Below are 25,232 nucleotides of genomic sequence, written 5' to 3' on the forward strand. Positions count from 1 at the left end.
GCGACACCCAAGTGCCATTCAACCTGAGGTAGATACGCGGCCACGGCGAAATAGGGGTAACTGTCTGCGTTCATGGTGGCCTGATTCGGCTTGGTTCTCCCTTGTATGATATTCACGAACAAGTACCCAAGCCCATTTGGCGGTCCATTCTCTGCGAGATATGAGGATTAGCACGATGCTCGAGGCCGCGAGTGCCGTATGAAATCGAAGCATACCTGAATCAAAAACCTGATGGGTCATCTCATGGAGCAGAGTCGCCCCGGGAGTCATATACTTATCAAGGTATTGCGTTCCATCGGTGGCGATGGCGGTGTTTTTGTAGTTTCTCACATCGTCCTTGAGTCGCAATCCGATTTTGAATGCCTTTTGGCTTTAGCCCTTCACACTAGTGTTGTTATTCGTTGTTTACTAGCTAGTTCGCCCTCTAAATTGTTGGGCATTCCCGGATCTACCGAATCAGAGATTGATGTCTTCGTGATTTGCACTTCCATGTGGGTTCGCCGTACGTCTAATTTTCGACATCAGATAAAACATGGATTTTAGTCGCGCACACGAATCATATGGGCAGGCGTCAATTTAACTGGTGCTAATGACCTCCGCTTTAGGATAAACATAGTGGAACCGTGGCAGAAATAGACCAATCGGTGAGGCAGTCTTCCACTCCCACACAAACCATTGGCTGAAAGGGGCCATGCGCTAATCATTTTTGCATTAGAGTCCGATTATTCATCAAGTATCCTTGGACAGACACTCACGCTTTGTTTCTCGGCCCGTACCCGAAAACCCGCTAATCCTTATAACGTTACTTTAATAACAACATCAGCCTAAAAGTATCATGTTATGGAACGTATTGGACTTTAGTGTCTAATGAGTCATTGTAAATTACCGTAATTTTCTCTGGAATTCTAGAGAGGGATCAAAAGAGGTAGGGTAGATCTTTCACCCCGCCCAGGTTGAGAGCCGGCAGCCAATCCTGTTTCTACTATGTCCCTCGGGCAAATTTTTGAATTTGTACCTCGCGCCAATGGCTAGTACCACAACATGCAAGCTATGGCTACATCGAATTGAAGGAGTGCAAGCTTTATTTAGGAATAGATCCAGGCGTCCAAGGTCATGTTAAAAACTTCATTTATCGTCTCTGCTCCAAACGTCTAAGCGTGGTTAGCAAGGCAGCAAGTTTATCGTAGCCTCCGAGGCTAAGGGCGACCATTGCATTAATAAGCGAGCCGCTTAACTAACTAGTTAAAAAGCGGTTGCTTGGACATCTTTTACTTCCCCGTTATCAAACAACTCGACGTCAATTAATTGCTTACTCAACTCGATACATATCCAGTTCACAATGCAACCAATTTCTAAAATTGACTGGGACAAAGGTGACAAGGATGGACTTGTCTCCATTGGCTCCCATAACCTTTATCTGTCCGTTTCGGGGCCCGATCGCAAGCCTGGAAAGCCTATCGTCGTTCTCATGCAGGGCCTTGGCAGCACGATCGATGAGTGGGTTGCAGTGCGAAAGCTTGTGCTTCCATTTGCTCGATGGTTGAACTACGATCGTTCAGGGATGGGGAGGAGCGAAGGTCCCGACCAGACACCACCAAGCATATCTGCAGCATCAGTCGCAGCAGAGCTCGATATTCTCCTAAAGAACGCCGGTATTGAGCCTCCGTTTATCGTTGTTGCTCACTCGTGGGGAGGCTACACTTCTCGCGAGTTTCTTGAACTCAGGCCGAATGATATCGTGGGCATGGTGTTCGTGGATTGCAATACTGAACATATCTTTGACGGTGGTGCTTGGGGTTGGGACGTTTTCTATCCAGTCCTCGGTGGCCAGGATTTTGTTGAAACTACCGGTCTTGCGACGTCCCATGTCCTATCCCAGGAGGAGTGGAAAGCCTTTAAAGACGAGCAGGCTAATCCCCGACATCAAGCCACTGAGGCTGCTGAGATGCAGGCGGTACCGAACGACAGACTAGCATTGGCCTCCAAAAAGCAACTCGAGAAGCTACCTCTGAAGGACTATCCAGTCAGTGTAATCATTGCGGATACGCCTGAAGATTTTCAGAAAATTTATTACTTTGGAGTGGCTGCAGGCAACGGAACAGAAGAAGAACGAGCTCTGTTTCGAAAATGTCTCGATAGATGGCGCGAGATGAATGAGGACTGGCAAAGAGAACTTTTGAGGCTTTCTCGTCTCAGCAGATCTATTCGCCTGCATTGCAGTCACAATGTGCAGCTGTTACAGCCACAGAGCATAGTTAAAGAGATACAGTGGACCATAGATAGCTGCAGATAATTCTCAATCTGCTATAAAGCCTTCCCGGAGACGAACACCGAAGTGACCCCTACTTAATAACAAATGTATTAATGGTACCTCATGCTGTTAGTGATAAAGCCTAGCCTTGAAAAGAATTCATTTTCTTGGTATTGTGTGCCATGAGATTGATTACGGAGGGGCACTGAGGTAAGTATAGGAGTTTCGTGTCATATACCGTATTATACGTAATTGGGTCGTTCTGGAAATAAAGGAGTCTTTTCTAGAAAATAGATTGTATTGCGCTCTAGTCAAACACGAATTAGCGTGCTTTCGGGTACGGGCCGAGAAACAAAGCCTGAGTGTCTGGGGGTAATCCGTTTTCGATTATTGGCGACGCTGACTGGCTCCAGTCGGCAGCTCGTACAAGGGTCAAGCCTTATGCTGCGATACTGAATATCTAGGTCGCGAAAATTGCGTCAGTAAAGAGAAAGCTAACAGAAGTAGTTCTCGATTGACATCCTCAACGTTTGCACTGAGCCCGGTGGTAGTTCAGGTAGTGGTGGTGGGGGTTGACCGTTGACCTTGGTTCACGTTTTGCCCGATAGTCGCACATGAAGATGTTGGTGCAATTTCGTTCATTATGTTGGGTTTGCTTATGTCGTTTCAAAAGCCTCAAGAGTGGTGTGGGTCCAGAAACCGTAGATCTCAACTAATGACGCAGGATAGAGGTTTATCAACAACATTAGGACCGCATTATCTATTGTAACGTGACAAATAATTCCAACCAATGATGAGACAACGCCAGGACGCCCTCCTACCAGTTCTGAATTATTCATAAATATGCGTTGCCTTCTTTACATTCTGGACCAAGCCAGGAATATCCTCTACGAAACGACGGGCAATGTCCTTTTTTATTCCCTTGCCGATGAAGAATTCTGGGTCTTGATCTTTGTAGACCTGCTTAAGATCAAGACCATCTTCGAGCGTAACGTTACACGCTTGTCGAAACGCAGCTTTGAGATTGTCATCAGTGACATTTGACTGTTGCCGTTCACCGTACTCTTCGACAGCTACGTCTCTAGGTCCGGGAATTTCCAGTAGGCCCATAATCGTCGGGTCACCTGCCTTCTGGGCAGCGGAAATCTCTATTCCAGGGGCGGAAGATTGGGAGTGCAGAACGTTGATGTTGATAGGAGGGTACGTTATACCCTGCGCAAAAGTAGGATCTCCCTTACGCTTGTCTTTCTCCAGTCTCTGTTACTCTTCTATATTATAATTCTTCGCGGATTGCTTCCGGCACGTCCTTATACGACTCTAGAATGCCACCATTTTCTACGTAAGTCACTAGGCGCCTCATATAGTATATTTTAAGTTAATAGTATCTTTTTCCTATTAGGTCCAGCTAACAGTACGGGCCGAGGTAGCACGAAGACAAATCGCATCGTATTAAATTATAGACGCTACTCCAGATTGGTCTCTAACCAGAAGGCTCCTATTCGGTATCTAGCTATACGTCTCGCTCATCGAGCATCCTTCTTATTATAGAAGATTTACCTCGTTTCTCCCATTTCCGTCCAGCGGTCGGAGAGACTTGGTCGTCTTTATAGTTAAAACAAATACTCAACCTCAGTTCCTTGACTTGGCAGAACAGATTCGACCACTTCTAGAGCTATTTATCGACGACAGTCTAATTAATATCGGTCTTATCGAACCATTTGGTTAGGTCACGCTGCGAACAGTGGTATGGTTCGTCGAAGGTCATTTCTGGCTCCCGTCCCTGTTTGGACCCTAAGCGTCTTATCCCGGACTCTTTGGGTCGTGCCTGGACTGTCAGGGGCGACACGTGATAGCGCTAATACATAGCGTCCGGGGGTCGATTGGCTGTCGGGTGCCGCTTCAAGCTTGGGACCCTGGAGGCTCGTAACACGTGGGATGTCATTGGTTGCAAAGAGAGATCGGGCGTTTCTAGACGGCCAGCCACCAGCCAATTTATTTTCTGGGCCAATGGGGTTACTTGGGCTATCGTTCAGCCCATGCAAGCCTAGTATGTCTTTTGCAAGCAAGTCAAGAATAACCGACAAGGCGGATTTTGGAAAGCTTTTATCTGAGCCCGAGCCAGCGCCCAAAACTGACCACAAACTGAGCCAGTCTTACACAATCCAACGACTCTCCCATGATGGCTCCTCCTGTTTATGCTACCGTATCAACGAACAACTTAGGACCACCTCGAAGGATCACCGGGAAATATGCAAACATCTTCTTGGGATTTCTTATATTAACCCTTCCTCTGGCTGCCCTCGTTGCTCTTCTTCTCGTCCTCATCTATCACTACCGAGTTGAGCAGATTACGCCAAGTGGGATCCTGGTCCAATCTGGAACCCTGCAAAATGACCATGGAGCATTATATGTCGACATCAACCCGACAATACTCATGAAAATTGCATCACTGTCGAGTATGATTGCTGGATTCCTGACCACTGTCGCCGCCGGGTTAGCCGCATACCCCTTAGCTTCGGCGGTGCTCACCAAAACTAGAGATGGCAATCCGGGCGCGCTTTTATCGCCCTTCCACTATTACCTGATGCTGGACCTGATTGAAAATGCCGGGTATTTCACCGTCTGGCGGTGGCTCAAGTTTCGATTCAGCAAGAGTCAGAAGCAAACCAAACCTCCCCCACAGTTGATCAATCTGGGGAGAACAGCCTGCCTGACCTTGATTTTCGGGTATGAGACATTCCCCTGCCCCCCACAGAGACCAAATGATACTAATAGTGGCTCTGAAATAGAGCTCTGATCTTCATAGGAGAGACCTGGTTACACTTCAAAACGGATCCCACCGAATTTACCCAATTTGGCCCCCTTCGCAGCGATACGGCCACATATTCTATGTCTCTAAACTCCAACTGCACCACCCAGGACAATACCTTCAATCAGCAGTGGAATCGTCCCTGTTCCTTCTCCCCCAGTATCAGAGGCGGCTACTTCCTGAACCCCAGCACTACACTCGAGGTCTTCAACAACATCTCCACGACCAGAAGCGTGAATGTAGTCTACGGTACCGACGCTACCCACGCCTTCCTCGGGATCCCTAACAACGGTAGAGATCAAGGACACGACTTCACCGCCACCACTTTCTCAGTCTCTACACAATGTCAGTCTGCAACGGCAGACTGCAATGTCAGCCGTGACAACATCACTTCGGGAGCTGGCTCCTGGTTCCACTGCGCCAAGCATACTGCTTGGTGGGGGTTAGTGAACGGTCCCCGTCTGGACTTCTCCAAGCATTATTTCACGGACGCCACCGGCACCCAGAACGCCACATCGGTGGATGACACAATCAGCAACCCGTTCTACATCGGGTTCGGAGGCTTTACGGACCCATCCGCCGGTGCTGGCCTCAAGCTTATCCAGTATAACGACTTGGGGGTCATCGCGCAGGAGTTCGGCGGCGTCGGCTACCTTTTCTTCTGCAATACCACCGTGTACGATGTCACATATACTGCCGTGAACGGCTCTATTACGGACTTCATGACGACTCCCAGCAACAGCTCCACGAGCACAGCTCTCGTGGCGGCAGATTCCAACCTCAACTCCGGGGATATCAAGCTCCGCGATGCCGCAGATTTGGGTGCCATCCTGGCCAACGATACACAGGACATGGCCGACATATTCGCGCTCGAGTATAGTCGGATCCTGCTGTCGACTGTTTCCGGGGCGCTTCAGGCCTCCCCGATTCTTGGAGGTCGGCAGCGGACCACGAAAATCGTTGCGCGGGTCCCCACCGTGCCGCTCTACTTTCTCTTGGCCTCCGTGGCCCTCATGATCGGACTGGGCATCTGGCTTACCGTTGCAGCCTTGATTACTATCCGCATCAAGGACATTGAAGAAGTCCGTGCGAGATTGAGCGTGAAGCAGCTTGTTGCGGACCGCATGGAGCCTGAGGCGGCACGGGCGCCTATCAAGAGTTTGGATGATATCTTTACGGCTGACGGGGCACAAACGGGGCTTATCAAGAGGATTGGCATTGGAAAAAGGGATTCCTCGGTTGGCGGGTGGGAATTCAAGGTTTGGGATCCGTTGAAGTGATGGCCCTTGGAAGATGGAATAGGAAGATAGAAGATAGAAAGAGACCCCAGCAAACAGAGAGACAACCCTTGTCGTTAGGGCCCAGCGGTGGCCTGTTCATCGACGGTAGCTCGACTCATATCGACTCTCCAATAACTACACAGTCGAGTAGAACGGGCGCGACGACTACGACCCCAACGACCCACCGCATACCTACCACCACACCCAAAACCTCCCCAAAGGCGACTAGTACGACCACACATACAACAAGCACTAAGCCCGCAACTACCTCCATCAAGCCCACGACCACTCGGACCAAGCCCACCACCATTTCGACTAAACCTACCACAACCCCCACCACCCCAACTCCAAAGCCATCTCATACTGATGAGATATTGACCATTGGAACTCTCACTATCACAGCAGACCCCACGGGCTTCCAAATCGGTTCCACTACCCTCACGCCTGGCGGGTTCATTACAGTTGGCACAGAAACAATCTCTCTGGAAACAGGTGGTGGCGACGTGATTATCGGTGGAACTACAGTTCCCATCACGACGGCGACGTCCACTCAGGATTGGACCACTCTATCCGACGAGTCGACCACTGGACTTTACGGGTTGATTACCCTGCCGGGCCTCAAAACTCTGACAACACCCACAATCATCACTACGCAGTATATCGTGTCTAGCATGAAAACTACAACGGGCCCAATTTACGTTGGAACAGGTGGCATTGCGCTCCAGTCATGGCCTCCGTCTACGGACAATGACCATAGCGGCGGCGGCATTATCATCCCAGATCCCATTAGGCCATCCATTTCGAACCCCAAGTTGAAATGTCCTGCTATCCTCAAGTGGCTCTGCGGGCCCGAGAACACCAGCTCCACAGATAATGGGTCAGATGTTGACCCGGCCGATAAGCCAAATAGCGATCCCGAGGACGATCCGAATAAGGATGACAACCCAACAACAGGGCCTACCTCAACACATTCCTCGACAACGTCGACATCAACCACGTCAACCTCGACCTGCACCAAGACTCAGACTGTTACAGACTGTGAGGTCACATGCAGCCCGACTGTTCTGAGTGGTAAATCTACCACAACCATCACCTGTTTCACTACTTCCTGCACGACGGCAGACGCATGTTCCAGCACCGGTACTACCGCAACCACCATCATTACCTCTGAACCGTGTGGAACAGGAACAGCAGCCTCCGCCTGCCCCACATTCACTGATAGAACCGAGTGGGTCTACCCTCATACCACGATAGATACCGGGGAGGTGGACAAGTTGGCGGCATCGATCATGTCGGAGGATGACTCCATTCTGGCAGCGTTCTCGTCGGCATTCTCGCAGACTGGGGCTAGTACGACCCCGAGCACACTTGCCACGACCACGAGTAGCGGTATTGCGACGAGGACTACCAGCCATACTGCTACTTCAACTCGCATGACTAGTACCAAGGCCACCAAGACCAGCACTACCACCTCTGCTCTAACCTGCATCAATCAATATGACTCTCAAACGGACCAGGATAGTTGCTACTGTGAAGGGCACTCTGGAGTCTACGCGATCATGAGTTCGACCTCCGGAATGACCAACTATCAGCCCTGCGCTTGGACATACATTGCCGCCGCTATACACCGATGCCAATGTCGGCCCTATCACCAGCACCATATCCGATGGCGACGTTGTTTACTGCACATCGGCCCATTGGGCCGAGGATGGGGGAAGCAGCAAGTACTGCCTTGGTACCATGCCAACCATCTCCACTGCGTCCCATATAACCACCTCATCGACCTCAACGACTTCATCCGGGGTCTCCCCAACCGGAACCGGAAGGCCGACGGGCGAGATGTACATCGGCATCGTCGTCTCGAATGGCTTCGATTGGACCTGGGACGTCTATATTCCCACCGTGGGCACTATCCCTAACTGGTGCGATGATTCGATAGGATCCATCTCGGCTGACGGGGACACGACCCGGTCCTGGCTACCCCCGGATATCAAGTTCCAAGACCTGGATGGCAAGGCCAAGGATTATCGCGTGCGTGTACACGGGGGATAAGGACACTGTCGGGTCACTCGCTTGTGACGGCATGGGCGAAGTTCCCTGCACCAGTGACTTCCCGCAGAGCGATGATGCGCCTATTTGCACGAACAGTATTTTCATATGCCGGATCTGCTTTCCCCAGGGTATATTGCAAGTGGTATGGAAGTGACGGCAGTCTCTGAGGATTGGGGTCTGCATGTTTCATATGATTGCATATTCGATCATCCATTTCGTGAGTCCTATCATATCAACCCACTCCGGATGGCGGAATAATTCTAACTATCGAAGATAGTAGTGGTATTCGCTGGTATTGCCAGTAGGGATACTTTCATATTAGGGATTGAATAGCAGGAACAAATGTTGAATACTCTTTTCTGCTAGAGGCTATTTGCAATTGCAGATATTCCCCGAGAATCCGAGAAATATTTAGATGTTAGTACTGTACTTGGTTTCCTGTGTATGAGGCGAAATGAGTAGATCGAGGCATTCCTTCTGGGTGTATTGCGGCATGTCTCACTAAGCATCGGGTTCGTGGGTGCAGCGGTACTGTTGGCCGGGGATGGCGCAATCACGGCCAAATTCCTTGCTTTTTGGGCGGGCAGCAGTCACAAGAGCCCGAGGGCGAGACGAGCAGTTCTCTCAACCCCGCAAAGAACTTCAGAAACTAAACCTCCCACTTACCATCTCTACCCTCGTCGCACCCATCGCACCCATCGTGTTTCATCATCATTCATCATCATTCATCATCGTGGAACCAAATCGCATCTGAACAGAGGAGACAACCCATTGTGGCGGGTGGTTACTCGATGGGAATCCAAAGCCTCCTCCTCGACCGGAGGCCGCCGACCGCAGGGAGAGCGAACCACCCTGAGGGGCGACCGAAAGGAGTCAGTCACAGGCCAATACCAAGCACTTTGACAGCGCAGTCGGAGAATGCAAGGCCGGCTGCGACTCGCTGAGCGTTTCGATCGAGTAAGAGAAATGGTCGGAACAATACGGGCAGTTTTGATCGAGTAACAGGCGCCGATAAAAGAGGGAGTCGGATGGGACGGCCCAGTGATAAGCCCGTCTCCGCCGTCCACTGAAGTACACTCTGGTACTAACCCAGCGGCAGCATCGGAGGTGCCCGATGCGCAGTCGTCTGGAGGCCTGGATCTTCGATAGCCGACCTGCTCTATCGTCCAACCACCCACCACCCCACCGGCCGGGTCTTTGCCTCCAATACAGAAATTTTATGGTCATCCGAACCATGGTTCAAAGCCACAATTCAGCAGTGTGTCTGGACAACCCTCGGGGACGGGGGCCAACCCCCCAATATTCACTGCAGCCCAGCGGATCCTAGGAACCGCCCTGCGGCAGGTAGCGAAGTCGCTCAGGCGCCGCGCTCAGACATCTCCCCGATAAGGCAAAGGTGAGGGTATTCGCCCAGTGACCATCAGTTCTCCCTCGTGCATTTGCACGACCTGTCTTCGTTGACTGGCCCTGTCCGCCGTGTACTTGGCCACCCACTGCCAATCATCGAGTAATTGCAACCACATCGGGTCGTCAATGGCTCATCCGCAATTCTTACCTCCTCGGCATTTCTACCGGGTGGGACTCCCTGGGTGGGTATCTCGATGCTTCTCTTCGTTCGACACCGGCGAGTGGGCCGCAATTCCCCGTTCGCCAGAGTAAAACTTTTCAGGGCCGAGAGGCTTTGCTTTGTTATTTATATCCCCTCCCCCGGACTGAGTCCTTATCTCTTGCCCTTTGTGCCTGTTCCCCTCCAGATAAGCCAGCCCTTTGCTATATACTTTAGGGTTGCCCCTCGTCTTATCTCCCCCCAATCCCATCCCAGCTTTCTTCTATCTGTTCAGCTGTGCCTATCGGACTTATCGATTACCGCCACCACTCTCTTGCCTATTCCTATATAACCCTAACGCTTTCGGTGGATCCTTCACTCCGACTCTAGTCTGTCCTCTTTGCCGCCGCTATTGACCACTCGTCGAGCTTCCTGTGATATCGTGATCAAAGGCGTGCAAGAAGAGCAAGACCCCACCGGACTAGCTACGATGGCGACAGCTAACATCCCCTCGATTGCCGTGGTGGCCTCATCGCGCGCCGTTATCTCCGGCCGTCTAACTTCTGCCACAATTGTGATCTCCCTCACCACTGGCAAGATTACCGCCGTGTTTGACTCCGTCATCCCGGCGTCAGAATTCCCCGACGACACTCCCTACACCGATTACTCGCCTTATGTGCTCCTGCCCGGTCTGGTCGATGCTCACGTCCACCTGAACGAGCCCGGCCGCACCGAATGGGAGGGTTTCTACACCGGCACTCAGGCTGCGGCCTTTGGCGGTGTGACTACCGTTATTGATATGCCTTTGAATGCCATCCCGCCCACCACGACTGTGGCCAACTTCAAAGAGAAGCTTACCGCTGCCCGGGGCAAGTGCTGGGTTGATGTTGGCTTCTACGGCGGTATCATCCCTGGCAATGCAGGTGATCTCAAGGGTCTGGTCCAGGAGGGCGTTCGCGGTTTCAAGGGCTTCTTGATCGACAGCGGCGTAAGTGATCAACATCATCTTTTGTCACTTCTTCCAACGTACTAATCCCGACCCATAGGTTGATGAGTTCCCTGCTGTGAGCCAAGAGGATATCCAAAAGGCGATGGCTGAACTGGCAGATGAGCCTACCACACTCATGTTCCACGCCGAGATGGTCCCCCCTATCACCGCTTCAGTGGGTGATGAGGTCCAGAAGTCTGAGGCCCCAGCGGCGCCGGCTGGTCCTCTTGAGGCCTACTCGACCTTCCTGGCCTCCCGCCCCTCGGCCTTTGAGACTTGCGCTATTGAGCGGATCCTCTCCATGGCCCACCTGGCTCCTGACCTCCAATTGCACATCGTCCACCTGTCCGCAATGGAAGGTATACCGCTCCTGCGGGAAGCCCGCGCCAAGGGTATCAAGATCACCGCCGAGACGTGTTTCCACTATCTGTCCCTGGCCGCCGAGGAAGTCCGTGATGGCGATACCCGCCACAAGTGCTGCCCGCCCATCCGCTCCAAGCTGAACCAGGACGGCCTGTGGGAGGAGCTGGAGAAGCATAACAGCAACGGCGTCATCCAGACCGTTGTCTCGGACCACTCCCCCTGCACACCAAATCTGAAGCTGCTTCCCTCCCACATTCCCGGTTCCTGCATCTCCAACGGCGACAAGGTCGACGAAGAAACCGGCAACTTCTTCTCCGCTTGGGGCGGCATCTCCTCCGTCGGCATGGGCCTGCCTATCCTGTGGACTGAGCTCAGCCGTCGCAAGGGTCTGACCCCCTCGCCCAGCGATGAGAACACCAAGAACGCCTTGCAAGACGTGGTTCGCCTCTGCTGCGCCAACACCGCTGCCCAGGTCGGCCTACAGACGCGCAAGGGTGACCTCCGTGTCGGCTTTGACGCCGATATTTGCGTCTTCGATGACTCCGCTGAGTGGGTCGTTGAGCCCAGCACCATGCTCTTCCGCAATAAGTGCTCTCCCTACCAGGGCCGCACCCTGCGCGGCATGGTCCGCGAGACCTGGCTGCGTGGTGAGCGTGTCTTCAGCCGCGACGCCGGCTTCGACAGCAAGACCCCGGCCGGCAAACTGCTCCTCGAGAGACGGGTTTGAGCCACCCCCCTTTCCCTCGTCCTTATATTTTTTTCGCATCTCCTTTGTCACCGACGTCCGGGACAAGTTGACCTTGCTGGCAGCGCGCCATATGCGACCTTTCCTTTCCTCATGTCCTCTCTCCCTGCATCTCGTTTCTCAACGAGCACTAATGACTGAACAGCATTCATACCCGTTAGAGTAATGACAGCGCATTTGTAGCTTAGGTATATAATACGAAAAGTATCTCTATTAGTATCATCTGGGTATATTATCTATTGTACAGATCCGAAAAGTAGTCTACATCCTCATCCTTACCATCATCCCTCGTTATCCTTTTTCATTGCGTTTCTCCCATTTCTCCCTGACTCTCCTCCGCACCCCACCATTGACGCCCTTTCCCCAAATCTCATCCTTCTGATCCGCGTCTACACTCTCCGCACTCTCCACACTCTCCACAGCCTTCTCACTCTCCACCGTCCCAACAAACGTCTTCCGCTCCTGAAGCTTCCTCTCCTTCGCCCGTGCCCTTTCCACCTTCCCGAGGTATGCACCGTACAAGAACGCCTCAGCCACCGCAACCGACAAGGCCGCAAAAAACGATATGAGCACGCGCACCGCGTCTGAAGCCCCACCACTCGTCTCTTGGCTCTCTCCCTGCGGCCCGGTCCACGAGGCAAAAGTCCTGGCTAGAATCGAGGGCATGGTGAATTTCGTCAGCGCCCAGTAGACGCTGAACCCGGTTATGACGACTGAGAGGAAGATGTTAAAGACGAGGCTGGGGGTGAGAGTGTCTTCGGCGAGGGCGGGCGCATCGGGCGGAGGAGCGTAGGGGTCGGCATGGTCGGGGCTGGGCGTGTACGTTGGGTTGAGGAGTCGCTGGTAGGCTACTCTTTCGGCTTCAGCGAGAAGGCGCGCTTTTGAGGCGAGGTATTCGGGGCTCTGGATATTGTGAGTATGTTGATGCTGGGATGGAGGGTTAGGACAGGGTAGGTGTCATCGTAGCACGCACGGGCTCAGGCTTCTTTGGTGGCGGTGGGACGTAGACCTTTGTCCCACGCAGAAGGGCGTTGAGAACAGTCAACCCACTGTCGTCGGCGCTGGCGTTGTATGTGGCGTCGTTCTGGAGCTGCTTCGCGAGGCGGAGGAGCTGCTCATGCGCAATCGGCCCATCCCGTTCCAGCGCCGCAGGGGCAGGAAGATCGAGTTCCTGCCGCTGCGACGCAGGCACAGCTTCGAGAGCGGCACGAATCCGATCTGTCGTGGCAAGGAGGACCATCCTCGGGGGGGGAGGCGTTGGCGTTTACAGACGGGATGTCGGGGGAGGACAGCTTGAAGCTGCGGCGGAGGAACAAGCGGCCGCTCAGAAACTCCCGGGCAAGCTCTCTCCCCACTTTGCTTCTTCACACCAGCGCCCAGCCATGGCGGACTCCAAATCAAAAGTGTGAGTAGTCAATTCGACCCTTCAGATGCCCTCGTCATTTTTGCACTTTTCCCACTCCCCCGTTCTCCCCCATCCGCGCCCACCGCAGTACCCCTCCAACTTCCGTTCTAACTAACCCCTCCATCCTCCAGCCTGGCGACAGCACAAACCAACCCACGGGGTATCCCCGTGGCGCCGTTCATCGACAATGTGAGCGACTATGTCTCCTCGCGGGATGAAGTCGAGCCCACCCTCCGCTCCTTCCAGGAGATGATTTCCAAGTACCAGTTCATGGAGGTGAACACCCAGCGCCGCGGGCAAGGACTGCGCGAGAAGATCCCGGATATCAAGAAGACGCTGGAGATGGTTCGGTTTTTGAAATTGCGCAAGCAGGTACGCTCGTTTCCCTTGGGTGCAGCCATCCAGTTAGGGGTTGCGATTGCGAACGCGAACAGACTCTGATCTTTTGTTTTTGTTCTAGGCCAATCCCGATACCGACCTCGAGACTAACTTTGAACTCAATGATACCCTCTACGCCCGCGCGTCGATCTCCCCCGCCGACATGGAAGAAGTGTACCTTTGGCTCGGCGCGAATGTCATGCTCGCCTACCCGCTGGACGAGGCGGAGACGATGCTCGCGGAGAAGTTGACGGCGGCGGAGTCGAGCCTGGCTCACTGCGAGGAGGACCTGGAGTTCTTGCGCGAGCAGATCACAGTACGTATTCGGAGCCTATGTCTATCTGAAGGCGGGAGAATTGCTAATTGCTGTCTGGTAGACGCTCGAGGTTGCCACGGCGCGTGTGTACAACTGGGATGTGGTACAGCGTCGTAAAGATAGGGCCGATGGGAAGGGGGATGATGAGAAGAAATAGCTTGCCTGATTGATGGGCGGGAGAGTTGATTGATCGGATACCAAAGAAAAATTTAACGACTCATTGGACTGTTCCGCGCGTGCTACAGTCCGTACCGAAAAGCTCTAATCATTCAACCCTGAGATATCTATCAGGCCGAGATGATTGCCGCTGAATGGGAATTGATATAGGACGGGTTGTAGCGAACTCCTGAACCGACCGCTCAACATGCGTCACAAATAATCTGCTCACACAGCATGTTTCCCTCCAAACACTGGCGAAAGACGACGCCTTGTTGGGCATTCCACTGATCCTGCTGTAGCCCTAGCCTCGACACGACCTGCCCAGGCAGTCCGAGTATCAACCACATGGTCACTAGGATCAAGTCCTTCTCCACCCCCGCAGTGACTAACACCAGAGTCCGCGTGAGACGAGTAACGTAGCATTCAGACTCATGCCGTAAGCATGCTAGAGCGGCAGGGGGATCAAATCATTGCTGAGACGGCCTCGTCAGTGCAAAACCGCCAGTGCGGGGGTAGCTGCCACTCTCCCATCTACAATTTTCTGCAAGCATGCCTTTCACACTGAAGGACGTGGCGGTGGAAGAGCTCCCCGAGATTATTGCTGCGGAACGATACGCCTTCGAGACCCCTCTTCAGCCTATCTTTCGTTTATACTGCCCTGTTCTCGACGACGATCGAGCCAAGGCCATAGCGGACAGCGCGGCTAAAGAGCAAGACCGCGTCAAGAACCCAGATCCTAATATAGAAAGGACATGGATCAAGGCCGTTGCCTCGGAAGGTTCTGAAGGCTCTGAAGCGAGCGCACAATTTGCATTTGTCGGTGCTGCGGAGTGGATCTTCGTGACCGAAGAATCGAGCTCTGTGGAAGCGGCTGTCGAGTCGCTGGCCAAGCGACACCCGGAAGGAGGGGCTAGACTCTTTGCAAGCCAGTGCTTTCAAGTCCTTCGCGAAACTGAAGACAGAAACCGGACACTCACAAGCGGGACGCGACCCTATGCTTCGCTCGGCAGCTTTTTCACTCTACCAGAATACCGCCAACGGGGCATAGGTCACTTGCTGATGCAATGGGGCCTGCAGAAAGCAGATGAAAAAGGCATAGACACCTGGATCGAGGCTGCGCCGCCGGCGGTCCCTTTCTATCAACGCCATGGGTTTATACAGAAAGAAGTCACTCAGTTACAGCCCCAACGCCCAGATGGGCTATCGGAGAAAGTTGCCGCAGAATGGGACGCTGCGGTGGAATCAATCTTGCCCATCACCGCCGTCACTATGTGCCGTTTGGCAAGAACCCATTAGATTGTGCGCGATGAATGCCGTATCGAGTGCATGGATGATTACACAGTCCTGTTTCGTTCGCTCCTATGCATGTATATCAGCATTACAGTAGTTAACACCACTCTACATCTCCTGAACAGATCCTTTAATAATACGGCACAATGCATTGCCTACTGAAAGTACTCCCTCAGAAATGAAAACAGTCTAGCTGATTATAGGATATAACGAAAATCAGAAACAGAAAGAGACAAGCAGGATGTATTCAATTAACGTCAAGCCAAAACAAGCCAAGAAACAACATTGTGCGGTATAAAATTCTCAAACGCCAGATCATGGAAGACGCAGCATGCATTCGTAAATCATGAAGGCTCCCATCCAGTACAACATTGAACAGCAAAATCATACCACATCATAAGAGAAAATTCGGGCGTAGGAAGAAAGGGAGGGAAAGATCGATAAACCCGTAATTATAGGATCACTAAATCATGGCCGAGACCATTTGGTGGACTCAGATGCAGCAAGGCCACGCATTCGCTTCGTGAAATCAGCTTCACTCTCGTCGCCGACAAATGTCCACTCTTCGATATCATCGACATCGTCATCGGCGTGACCTGGTGAGGCCGTCGCGGCGGGGGTGGGCGAGAACGGGGTAGACGACGCAATGGAGCGCTGACGCGCGAGGGTTTTGGCGTACTCCATGTCTCTGTAGAGAGACTGGATGGCGGTAGCAACACCGTCCTCCTAGATTTCCCTTGTTAGCCCCTATATTTCACGCATTAATGTTTTGGTATAACGTACGTTGCGAATTTGGACGCCCAGGTTCCGGGCCTTGACTATCATCCGTTCGCTATGTGTGGCCTCCCAAATTGCCCGCGAGAAGACGCTGACATTCAGCTTCTTCATGCAGATTCCTACCCCCAGATCTTCAACCCGAGATCCGAAGAAGAATTGGTCGCCAAAAAATGGTTTGACGATCGTAGGAACACCAGCTCGGAGGCTCGCACCGGTGGTACCCGCTCCTCCGTGATGAGCTGCTGCGTCGATCTGCGAGAAAAGCCAGTCGTGCGGCGCCGATTGAATTTGGTGAATCTCCGGTGGCAGGGGAATTTCAATTTTCTGGCTGGAAGGGTCACCAAGTCGGTCCGACCATCCTTTGGAGAGGATACACCGAACATCCGCTTTCTGAACGGACTCGATAACAGTCCTGGTTAAAGCAGCCGGGTCTGACACCACGATCGACCCAAAGCCAATGTAGACAATTTTCTTACCATCGGCACGAGCCCTCTCAATGAAGGCAGATAGCTCAGTGGGAGGAGTCCAGTCGGAACCCTCGTTCAGGAACCAGTAACCCGTAATGCGAATCCAATCTGGATAATCGAGAGGCGGAGGAACCACGGAAGGCGAATAGTTGTAAAGGAACGGGACTTTGTTCTGTTGCATCCTGTCCAAAGTGGTGGCTTTGAGACCCAGCTCGTTATTGCGCCAGCGGTTCACCTGTCCGGCGATGGCTTTCCAGAAAATATTATCGAACATGACGTAAGTGATGTAGTTGTACGCTCCCCCCATGCGGGTTTCTGGCACTGCGAAGGCATGTGGATAAGCGCGAGTCCTTGACCATGGCATAGTGAAACCACGGAAGTAAGGAATTCGAAGAGCCTCGGCAATATGAATGCCAGCCATTGCACTTGGGGATTCAATGAGAACATCACTACCCTGACAGCTGGCCCAGGAGGACGTAAGCAGGTCATCAATCCACCCTCTGAACTTCGACGAAGCTTCCCGCAGGAAGGAATATGTGAACATTCCATTCTCCACGCAGATCCGCATCAATTCGGCAGGATCTCCATCGACGGTAGCAAACTCAATGCCATGGCTGCGAATCCATGGCTCGAATTCAGCGTGGGTTGCAATTTTAGGCTTGTGGCCTTCGGCAAGAAGACCCTTGCACAAAGCAATGTAAGGCTGCACATCGCCTCGAGAGCCGATGGTAAGACAAGTGATCTTCAAAGGCTCAGTTGGCTTGAAATTTATAATAGAAGCACGCGGGTCGTCGAAAAACGGATGAATATCCGACGAGCTCTCGTGAAGAGATGGATGGGTGTCATGTTCTTCAGGGCTGTCAAGCCTAGCCTCCTGAAGCATGCGGTGCTCCGATTTGGCAGCCTCAACTCGGTCTCGCTCCTCCTCCGCGAGCATGCCAGATTCCACAAGAAATTTCACAGACTCCAAATTCTGGTGTAGCGTGACAGCACAGTCATCTCGCCCATCGGCGGCGTTGAACTCGAAGAAAAGCTCCTCATGGCCGCGGACAATCACAACGAGCCCGTGGTAGCCAAACCGAAACCCCTTCTCTTTCTCCACGTTCTCGACATCTCTGAGCGGGAGAACCATCTTAGTGCGAGTACCGGGAAGCAGGCTGCGGAAACAGATCTTCCGTTCACTGATATATATCTTGCCGTAGAGAGGAAGAACGCGTGTCAAGTAGGCATAGTATGTTGCTTGGAGGTGCTCCGTCGGAGGCAAGCCAAAATGCGCTCGGAACCGGTCGCCGTGTTTGAGACCATCTTCTTTATCCTCGGGATCAACTGTCGGGTCTTCATGCAACACCTCTTCAGTTTCACCATAGTGCTGTTGGCCTCCGGTCCACATGCCAGAAACCTTCTCGATGTAGCCCATTGATTCTGTTGCGAGTAGGCTACTCATCTGTTTGGATCTGCTTCGCAGATATTCGGCAAATCCAGCAGCACGCTGAAGAGGGTATGCTCCCGCCTTGACGAGATCGTTCAATGGTACACCTGGAGGATGCCTAGAAGATTGTGGGAATCTTTGATCTGCGGGCCCAGGAGCAAAGCGCATGTTTTCCGCGTTTCTGTTAGGGCTAGATAGCTCGGAACTATCTCGTCGCGTCATATTGCCCAGCCGTGCAGAGGCGGAACACGCAGTGTCATTCGATTGTTGCCGGCCAGTGTCTCCCACGTCGGAAGAACGTCTCGGCAACGATCGCATGGTAGGCGATTGGAAGACATCGCTCCGGTTGAGGATTTGGCTCGCGGATTCATTCGTCTCCGTGATCGACTGCACAACGGCGGATGACTCTGTACCTTGGTCCATTGACTGGGCAAATGAGTCGGCGGAACCTTGGGGGTCATTCCCGATACTCGCACTTCGTCCGCGCGGGGACTGTTCATCAATCTGAACCGAGAAACGTCCGCTATTGACAGACAGTCTCTTCAGATCTTGAGCAAGGACTCCTGTTTTGGCTTTCTCATCGCCTTTCTCGGGCGAGCCATCCGATAAGTTCTTTGCGGGTGAAGAATTGACCAGGTTCCTTAGATAGTTGAAAGCATCCTGGCCATTGTTAAAGAAAGTAAAAAAATACTACGTCAAAGGTTAGAGCTCTATCGGGAAAAACTGGGAGCTAAACATTTACCTCATCAATGGCGAAAGTCTCGTTGTTGTCGAGAACACGGATTTTGAAGGTTTCGGCAAACTCGGCCATAGGACTCTCCTCCAAGTCGATCACGCTCTCAATGGGAAATGATATTTTGACGCTATCACCTTCATTGTGCGATCGGAAAATGACCTGCTGTAGAGACTTCACCCATTCCTTCGCACTTGCGGCACTATCGGCCCTAAAATAGTAGGTTCGCTGGTCGGTTGTGACTTGGAAGTCCTTCACTTCTGAGCCTTTGATTTTGGGCTCCGCAAGAGATGCGGAGATCCCATACCGGAGATCTACATGACCACTTGGAAAGTAAAGGTTGGAAGCATCGGCATAGTATGATAAGACGTCGCCCTTCAAAACACACCAGTAGCGGTTGTATTTGGGGTTCTTCCGACCACGTTTGGATAGGAAGCCGGATTTGATCGCCACAGTGGACTTCTTCGGGAGATAGGCATAAAAGCAGATATGTCCTTCCGTGACATACATGTAACCCTGGAGGAGCATACTCTGCAATAGAGCACATGCGTATTCCACCAAGACCTTCTCTGGTTTTTCGAACCCAAACATCTCCATCAACCGGGTGGATAGCGCAGACGCCGATGGCTCTAGACGGTCACCACTCGGAGTCTCAGGTCTGGATGGTGCATTTTCGGGCTTCGCGGCAGTATCAAAGCGGTTCTGAGCTTGTACCATACGAGCGAGAATCGGCGCTGCCCGGGGGTGGCGCTGCGTGTTCGCCTCGTTGGTAGTTTGAGAGTCGCCCCACTAGCCGCCAGCGGTTCACCAGATTTATCTTTAGATTCCACTCCAGGTATCCCTCGCAGTAGTTTGTTTTCTGATCTTATCCTTCGGTGGCGTCGTCCTCGCTCTTCGGTTTCATCTGGTAGCTTTGTCTCCGTCTTCCCGCTGGTTTGACTTCGCTCCGATGAGAAGTCTCGACTAGATCTCGATCGTGGCTCGGTATTTGTGTTGGGTTCTTCCACTTCTCCGTCGCTATCGCTCGAGTCATCAAACCGTCCGCGGAAATCCGATCTGGAGCCAACGGCGGCGAGAACGGAGAACAGGGACTGTTGCATATAGTGCATGTGGCCATCTCTAGAACGTATATTCTGTGGCGGAGCTGTGTAATCAACCTGAGAATCATCGCCATCTTTAAATCGCTCGGGCATTCGAGCTGAAAACAAATGGTGATCCGACGAAGGCCTCATGCTTGCGCTCATCTTCCGGTCCGCCCGTTCCGACCGCCTTTTGGCGTCATCGAACAAAGGCCGCATTGTCGAAGATGGTAGTCCAATATATGTTGATGGGGACTAAAGGTGTAGGCCAGGAGAAGCCAAAGTCACCGGTGTGGAGAAGGGCAGTAACGATCGGAGGAGTCAGGATGCGTCGGAGGTGACAGCTCGGAGCTGATAGGGCGATCAGGGATGGGTGTTGGCCTGGGGTGCCCACGTCAGGCGGGCTTCTATAACGATGGACCAAGCAGCAGATCTGCAAATGACAGGGTCATGTCAACTCGAAGGTCCTGGTGCGGTCAGACGCTGCCAACTGAATCATTCAAGTGGTCCGACAGCCCAAGCGGACGATAAGGGAAGCTTGCGGGATCGATAAGCAAATCAAACGGCCCCGCCCGTGCACCATGGGCGTTCAAAGATGGAATGGAGTGCCACCGATAGCAGGAAAGATGCAATGAGTCAGTCGCTTAGCTGAGTGCAGAAGAGTCCAGCCAGGCCAGTGAGGCGCATCAGCTGCCTCGCAAAGTTGGTTGCATGTGATGGCGGCATCGCCAGGCGTCAGGTGATTGCCCTTATGTAATCGGCAGTTGGATCCCGGAACAGAGGCTATTTTGCTTCTCCTAGACTGTACTCCGCAGATTGGTCTCGTTTACTTTTTTCGCGCGCCATCAACTATAGCCGGCGGAGAGTGGGTGTAGAAGTGATGGGCAGTAAGGAATACTCAACCCAACGGATCGACTGAGCGGAGCTTGATGATAAGTTATCATAATTAGATATGGTCATAGTTGATAGAAAATAGGACCGTCGACAGTTTTCTTCTCCCACTCCTAAGCCTCGTCCCGGGGGATGGAAAGATATGAGGGTCAACTGAAGCACTCGTATTCTCTCCGAAACCCCAGATCGGGATACCTGAATATGGAATTCCTCCGCTGCGCCAGGCACCACCTTAAGTTGATAGACCGTGCATCCGACATCCCTGCTTTAACCAACAAAGAAACAGCCATGTTACACTGGGGGCCTATTCGGGGCTTGTCCACGGACGCGCGTTCTCAATCCTTTCAAACATGATATTACAAGTGGTAAACTCCTGGACGGTCCCACGAGTGGTCAACTCAGGCGCATCATAGATCCATAGCACCATCGCCTCGCGCGAAGGCGTGCTTTACTCCGCAAGCAAGCAATACAAGCCCGCATGGACCGCATCAACTACCCCCAACTCTCCACTCTCTAGCGTAAGATGGGAAAGCACGCAAAATAATCCTTGTGCCTGCTCACCGTGCCATGGCACCCCAAAGAAGCTTTATATACGAGGCCTTGGCCTGTGTCGTCTTGGCTTCACTGATTGAATACCCGAGCTGATTCCAGGTTTAACCATTCTTCAACCGTTGTGCAAACTTTAGCTCACACACGCACCTGTTCACGCGCATTGGGTTATCAACGGTCCTCGCCGACTTCTGTTGGCGACTTCCCGCCCCCACAGTTACACTTGCTCCGCACGCAAGGATCCACCCCAGCCCGCCAGATCAACACAGAGGATCCGACCCAATCACCATGGGGCTATTCAGTGTTCCTGAGCTTAACACCCGACTGGGCACTTGGCGGGCCTACCATCTGGCGGCGATTGTCTTGTATGCTTCGCCGGTCTACTGCTACTATCCTTGTGTTCTATAGCAACTGATTTTCCAAGTATATCGTCTTTCCTTTCAGCCTATGACTCGGGTGTCGCGGGCGGTATCCTGAGCTACAAATCCTTCCAGACAGACTTTGGCTACAGCAGCAAGCACCAGTCGAAAGTCTCCTCTCTGACTGTGGGCTTGGAACAGCTGGGATCCTTCATCGCCGCGCTTTTTGTTTACCCATTGACCAATAAGTATGGGCGCAAGATCACCATTATTGGCTCCACTGCTCTCTTCGTTGTCGGCGTGGTTATCCAGGTGATCAACACTCACTCATTGGCAGCCTGGTATGTCGGCCGCATTATTGCCGGCCTCGGCATGGGCGGCCAGAGTGTGGTGATCCCCATGTACTCAGCGGAGATGACGCCCAAGGAAATTCGAGGTCGCTGCGGTTCCTTTTACCAATGGCTCTACACCTGGGGTGTCTTCACTGCGTACTGGATTGACTATGTAAGCTTCTTCTATCAGCTTCGCGGTTACTAGAGATGTGACATTTACTAATCATTGAATAGGGTGTTGCCAAGAGCACAACCATCTCGGGCACTTCGCGTGAATGGCAGATCCCTGTAGGTCTTCAGTTGATCTCTGGAGGGATACTATTCATTGGTACCTTCACCCTACCAGAGTCTATCCGCTGGCTCTTGACACAAAATCGCGTGGACGACGCCTGGAAATCCCTTACTTGGATCCGAGGTGGCGATACCCCGAAGACTCGTGAGGAGTTTGCAGAGACACAATTGGGACTTCAGGCCGAAATTGCTGAGCGGGAAGGCTTCTCCCTCCGTGAGCTCCTCGAACCTGCGAACCGTCTCCGCTTCCTCGTTGGCCCTTTGCTTTTTATTTTCCAGAATGCGACTGGCAGTAGTGCCCTGGCAGTCTTTGCGCCACAGTACTTCAAGTTGCTTGCTGGTAGCGGCACAGACCGCAACATGCTGCTGACTGGCTTGTTCGGTGCTGTCAAGGTCATCTCATGCACCTTCTTCATCGTTTTCCTGGCCGAACGACTCAGTCGCCGCATGACACTGGTCAGTGGCTCGGCGCTGATGGCCACTTGCATGTTGATCACTGCCCTGATTGTCGACTATATTCCCACCCAATCCACAACGAGCGTCACGGCCGCTGGAAGGGCCACAGTCGCAATGATTTACCTCGATATCATGGTCAGTTTTCTTTTCACCTCTCCTACTCTCTTATCATCGGTAGCCAGCGAATAACCCAGTGTTAGATCTACAACTGCTCTTGGGGTCCCCTTCCTTGGGCCTATGTGCCCGAGATCTTCCCAACGCGCATTCGCGCCCTCGGTTTGGCAGTGAGCATGTTAGCCCATTGGGCATCATCGTTCTGCTTTTCCTTCGCGAGTCCCTACATGATTTCCAACATCGGTGCAAACACTTTCCTTATCTTCATGGGTTTTGATGTGGTTGCTGCTGTCTTCTGTTGGTTCTTCGTCAAGGAGACTCGCGGAAAGAACCTTGAGGTTGCCGCCGGCACTGAGTGGGAGGCGGCTGAACGTAGCTCATCTGACGAGGGCGAGAAGGGTGGTGTGCTCAATGCGGATGGAAAGAGAATCCAGCTCATCAGTGTGCACGAGAATTTCCACGCTAACCTCAAACACCGGCCGTGAGATAATGGGCTTGTTGTGCCAAATAGTTTGAGCAGTGGCTTCGGATGAATACTTGCTCGCTGGATGAGACTTTGGTCCGGGTAGTGGTTAATGAGGATATCATGAATGCTCGCTTCATTGAGCTTTGTGTACGGCACACGTTCTTTGAGACTTTAACTAAGAATCAGAGGGTGATACGACTTCCAACACGAATTGGCCATGTTCAAATGGTAAAATTGTACATCGAAATTGTCCTGTAGATCATATAAAGAAAATATCCTTTAGCTAAATAAACACATAACGCCAAATCATGCCTTCTCAGACTTTTTCCGCTTCTTATCCTCGCGGTCCTTGTGAGACTTCTTCGACTTCTTCTGACTCCGCTCCACATCGTCATCATTCTCTTGTGTGTGCTTTTTCGACTTCTTCCGGGGCTCCTTGCTTGCATGAGTGGCATCTCCCTCGGTGTGGTGATGCTTTCTCTTGCGCTCCTTCTCCTTTCCACCCGTGGGGACCTTGAACGAAGGCTCCTCGGATTCGGACTCCGAGCTAGATCCAAGATTCTCTGGGGCACTGGGAAGACTGCCAACAGGCCGGAAGCGCATTTTCAGACCCTTTGGCTGAGGCCGTGGCGGCTTGACGGCATCTCGCAATATCTCAATTGCAGTAGCATTGGCCTGAGCAGCCTCCTCTGGTAGGCCAATCAGCTCTTGCACATGGTAGCTTGGGATGTGGTCGGCCTTGGTGGAATATGTCTGAGTGGTCTCGTCGTACACGAGTAAAGACTTGCCCTCAGGGTCATCTTCGTTCAAAGTTTCCGCCGGGATTCCATATTTCTTGCCCTCGTATGCGAGGAGCGGCTCCCCTTTCAGGACTTTAGACATAGAAATCTCCTTGACTTTAGACAGAGGGAGAAATGACGGGGCGGTGATATGAATGACTTGCTTGCCGCGCAAGTTGGACAAGATAGAGGAAGTGTTTGAGGACGGAGGAGTTTGCTTCTTTGCGGACTTGAAACCGGCTGGCGGCTTGTATGGCTGGTTTGGGCCGGGAATGTGAACCCTACAGACATAGTTAGTGCCAATGCGCTTACGGAACTGAGTCCATCATGGTTAGAAAGACTCACTTCTTGACCGAAGCTTGTTCTTCGGCGGCATCCTCGCCTGTGTCCATATCACTTGAGCTTCCTGATTCACTTCCGGACTCCGACCCCGACTCAGAGGTTGAATCCGAGTCCGACGAGTCCTCAATCTCGTCCTTCGCTTTGGTCGCAGCCTTCACGGTCAGCTTCGGGTTGTTTTCAAGCTCGGGCGAGGTCGATCTGCTTGAGCTGCTATCGCTCGAGGAAGAAGAAGCAGGAGCCATGGTGGCTGTTGGCGCTCTGCGCTGCGCTTCGATGCGGCGTTGCGAGATCTCCACGGCCTTGCGTGCGCGGAGGAAAGTCAAGGGTGCTATTCAGTCTGCAACAAGCAATGAGCCGTGAGCTGTGAGCACATTGATCTCGCAGCAATGCTAACCGCCGAGTCCCTGCAACGTTTGGAGGAATGTTGGACGTTCCAGCCGATCTTTTTTCTGCTCCGCGAGTGCACGGACCACTTGACAACTTTTTTTGCTTATCGGCTTCATCACCGCATTATCAACCTTCTGCCTTGAAAATCGGATTCAAGGAATCATTTCCAGAGATTAGGAGATGAAACGCAAGGCTGATA

The 25,232-nt window shown here is 52.5% G+C and overlaps 10 protein-coding genes across 10 annotated transcripts; 6 read left to right on the forward strand and 4 right to left on the reverse strand.

Moving 5' to 3' along the window:
* Nucleotides 1-1,339: 1,339 nt before the first annotated feature.
* N7482_000670 (alpha/beta fold hydrolase) lies at nt 1,340-2,293 on the forward strand (the record flags this gene model as incomplete). Its single annotated transcript, XM_056682795.1, has 1 exon — nt 1,340-2,293. The coding sequence occupies one exon, from the start codon at nt 1,340-1,342 to the stop codon at nt 2,291-2,293; it is 954 nt and encodes a 317-aa protein (XP_056546401.1).
* Nucleotides 2,294-3,082: 789 nt separating this feature from the next.
* N7482_000671 (uncharacterized protein) lies at nt 3,083-3,361 on the reverse strand (the record flags this gene model as incomplete). The annotated part of the gene is made up of 1 exon (XM_056682796.1): nt 3,083-3,361. The coding sequence occupies one exon, from the start codon at nt 3,359-3,361 to the stop codon at nt 3,083-3,085; it is 279 nt and encodes a 92-aa protein (XP_056546402.1).
* A 1,348-nt stretch (nt 3,362-4,709) lies between these two features.
* On the forward strand, nt 4,710-8,259 carry N7482_000672 (uncharacterized protein; the record flags this gene model as incomplete). Its single annotated transcript, XM_056682797.1, has 3 exons — nt 4,710-4,978; nt 5,041-6,218; nt 6,419-8,259. 3 exons carry the CDS (start codon nt 4,710-4,712, stop codon nt 8,257-8,259), a joined length of 3,288 nt encoding a protein of 1,095 aa, XP_056546403.1.
* Nucleotides 8,260-10,428: 2,169 nt separating this feature from the next.
* On the forward strand, nt 10,429-12,016 carry N7482_000673 (allantoinase alX; the record flags this gene model as incomplete). Its single annotated transcript, XM_056682798.1, has 2 exons — nt 10,429-10,926; nt 10,985-12,016. The coding sequence occupies 2 exons, from the start codon at nt 10,429-10,431 to the stop codon at nt 12,014-12,016; spliced, it is 1,530 nt and encodes a 509-aa protein (XP_056546404.1).
* Nucleotides 12,017-12,325: 309 nt separating this feature from the next.
* Nucleotides 12,326-13,274, reverse strand: N7482_000674 (TMEM199/VMA12 family protein; the record flags this gene model as incomplete). The annotated part of the gene is made up of 2 exons (XM_056682799.1): nt 12,326-12,937; nt 13,008-13,274. The coding sequence occupies 2 exons, from the start codon at nt 13,272-13,274 to the stop codon at nt 12,326-12,328; spliced, it is 879 nt and encodes a 292-aa protein (XP_056546405.1).
* Nucleotides 13,275-13,416: 142 nt separating this feature from the next.
* N7482_000675 (tubulin-binding prefolding complex subunit PAC10) lies at nt 13,417-14,290 on the forward strand (the record flags this gene model as incomplete). The annotated part of the gene is made up of 4 exons (XM_056682800.1): nt 13,417-13,439; nt 13,571-13,811; nt 13,900-14,133; nt 14,195-14,290. 4 exons carry the CDS (start codon nt 13,417-13,419, stop codon nt 14,288-14,290), a joined length of 594 nt encoding a protein of 197 aa, XP_056546406.1.
* A 551-nt stretch (nt 14,291-14,841) lies between these two features.
* Nucleotides 14,842-15,588, forward strand: N7482_000676 (GNAT family N-acetyltransferase; the record flags this gene model as incomplete). Its single annotated transcript, XM_056682801.1, has 1 exon — nt 14,842-15,588. The coding sequence occupies one exon, from the start codon at nt 14,842-14,844 to the stop codon at nt 15,586-15,588; it is 747 nt and encodes a 248-aa protein (XP_056546407.1).
* Nucleotides 15,589-16,050: 462 nt separating this feature from the next.
* On the reverse strand, nt 16,051-20,286 carry atg26 (uncharacterized protein; the record flags this gene model as incomplete). The annotated part of the gene is given in 4 exon segments (XM_056682802.1): nt 16,051-16,308; nt 16,366-18,945; nt 18,998-19,690; nt 19,708-20,286. The coding sequence occupies 4 exon segments, from the start codon at nt 20,284-20,286 to the stop codon at nt 16,051-16,053; spliced, it is 4,110 nt and encodes a 1,369-aa protein (XP_056546408.1).
* Nucleotides 20,287-21,795: 1,509 nt separating this feature from the next.
* On the forward strand, nt 21,796-23,544 carry N7482_000678 (sugar porter family MFS transporter; the record flags this gene model as incomplete). The annotated part of the gene is made up of 4 exons (XM_056682803.1): nt 21,796-21,872; nt 21,932-22,370; nt 22,433-23,080; nt 23,146-23,544. The coding sequence occupies 4 exons, from the start codon at nt 21,796-21,798 to the stop codon at nt 23,542-23,544; spliced, it is 1,563 nt and encodes a 520-aa protein (XP_056546409.1).
* Nucleotides 23,545-23,831: 287 nt separating this feature from the next.
* N7482_000679 (DNA-directed RNA polymerase I subunit RPA34) lies at nt 23,832-24,888 on the reverse strand (the record flags this gene model as incomplete). Its single annotated transcript, XM_056682804.1, has 2 exons — nt 23,832-24,585; nt 24,650-24,888. 2 exons carry the CDS (start codon nt 24,886-24,888, stop codon nt 23,832-23,834), a joined length of 993 nt encoding a protein of 330 aa, XP_056546410.1.
* Nucleotides 24,889-25,232: the final 344 nt, after the last annotated feature.

This window comes from Penicillium canariense (assembly GCF_028826845.1).
Source record: "Penicillium canariense strain IBT 26290 chromosome Unknown utg000001l_segment0_segment0, whole genome shotgun sequence".
Classification (NCBI taxonomy): domain Eukaryota; kingdom Fungi; phylum Ascomycota; class Eurotiomycetes; order Eurotiales; family Aspergillaceae; genus Penicillium; species Penicillium canariense.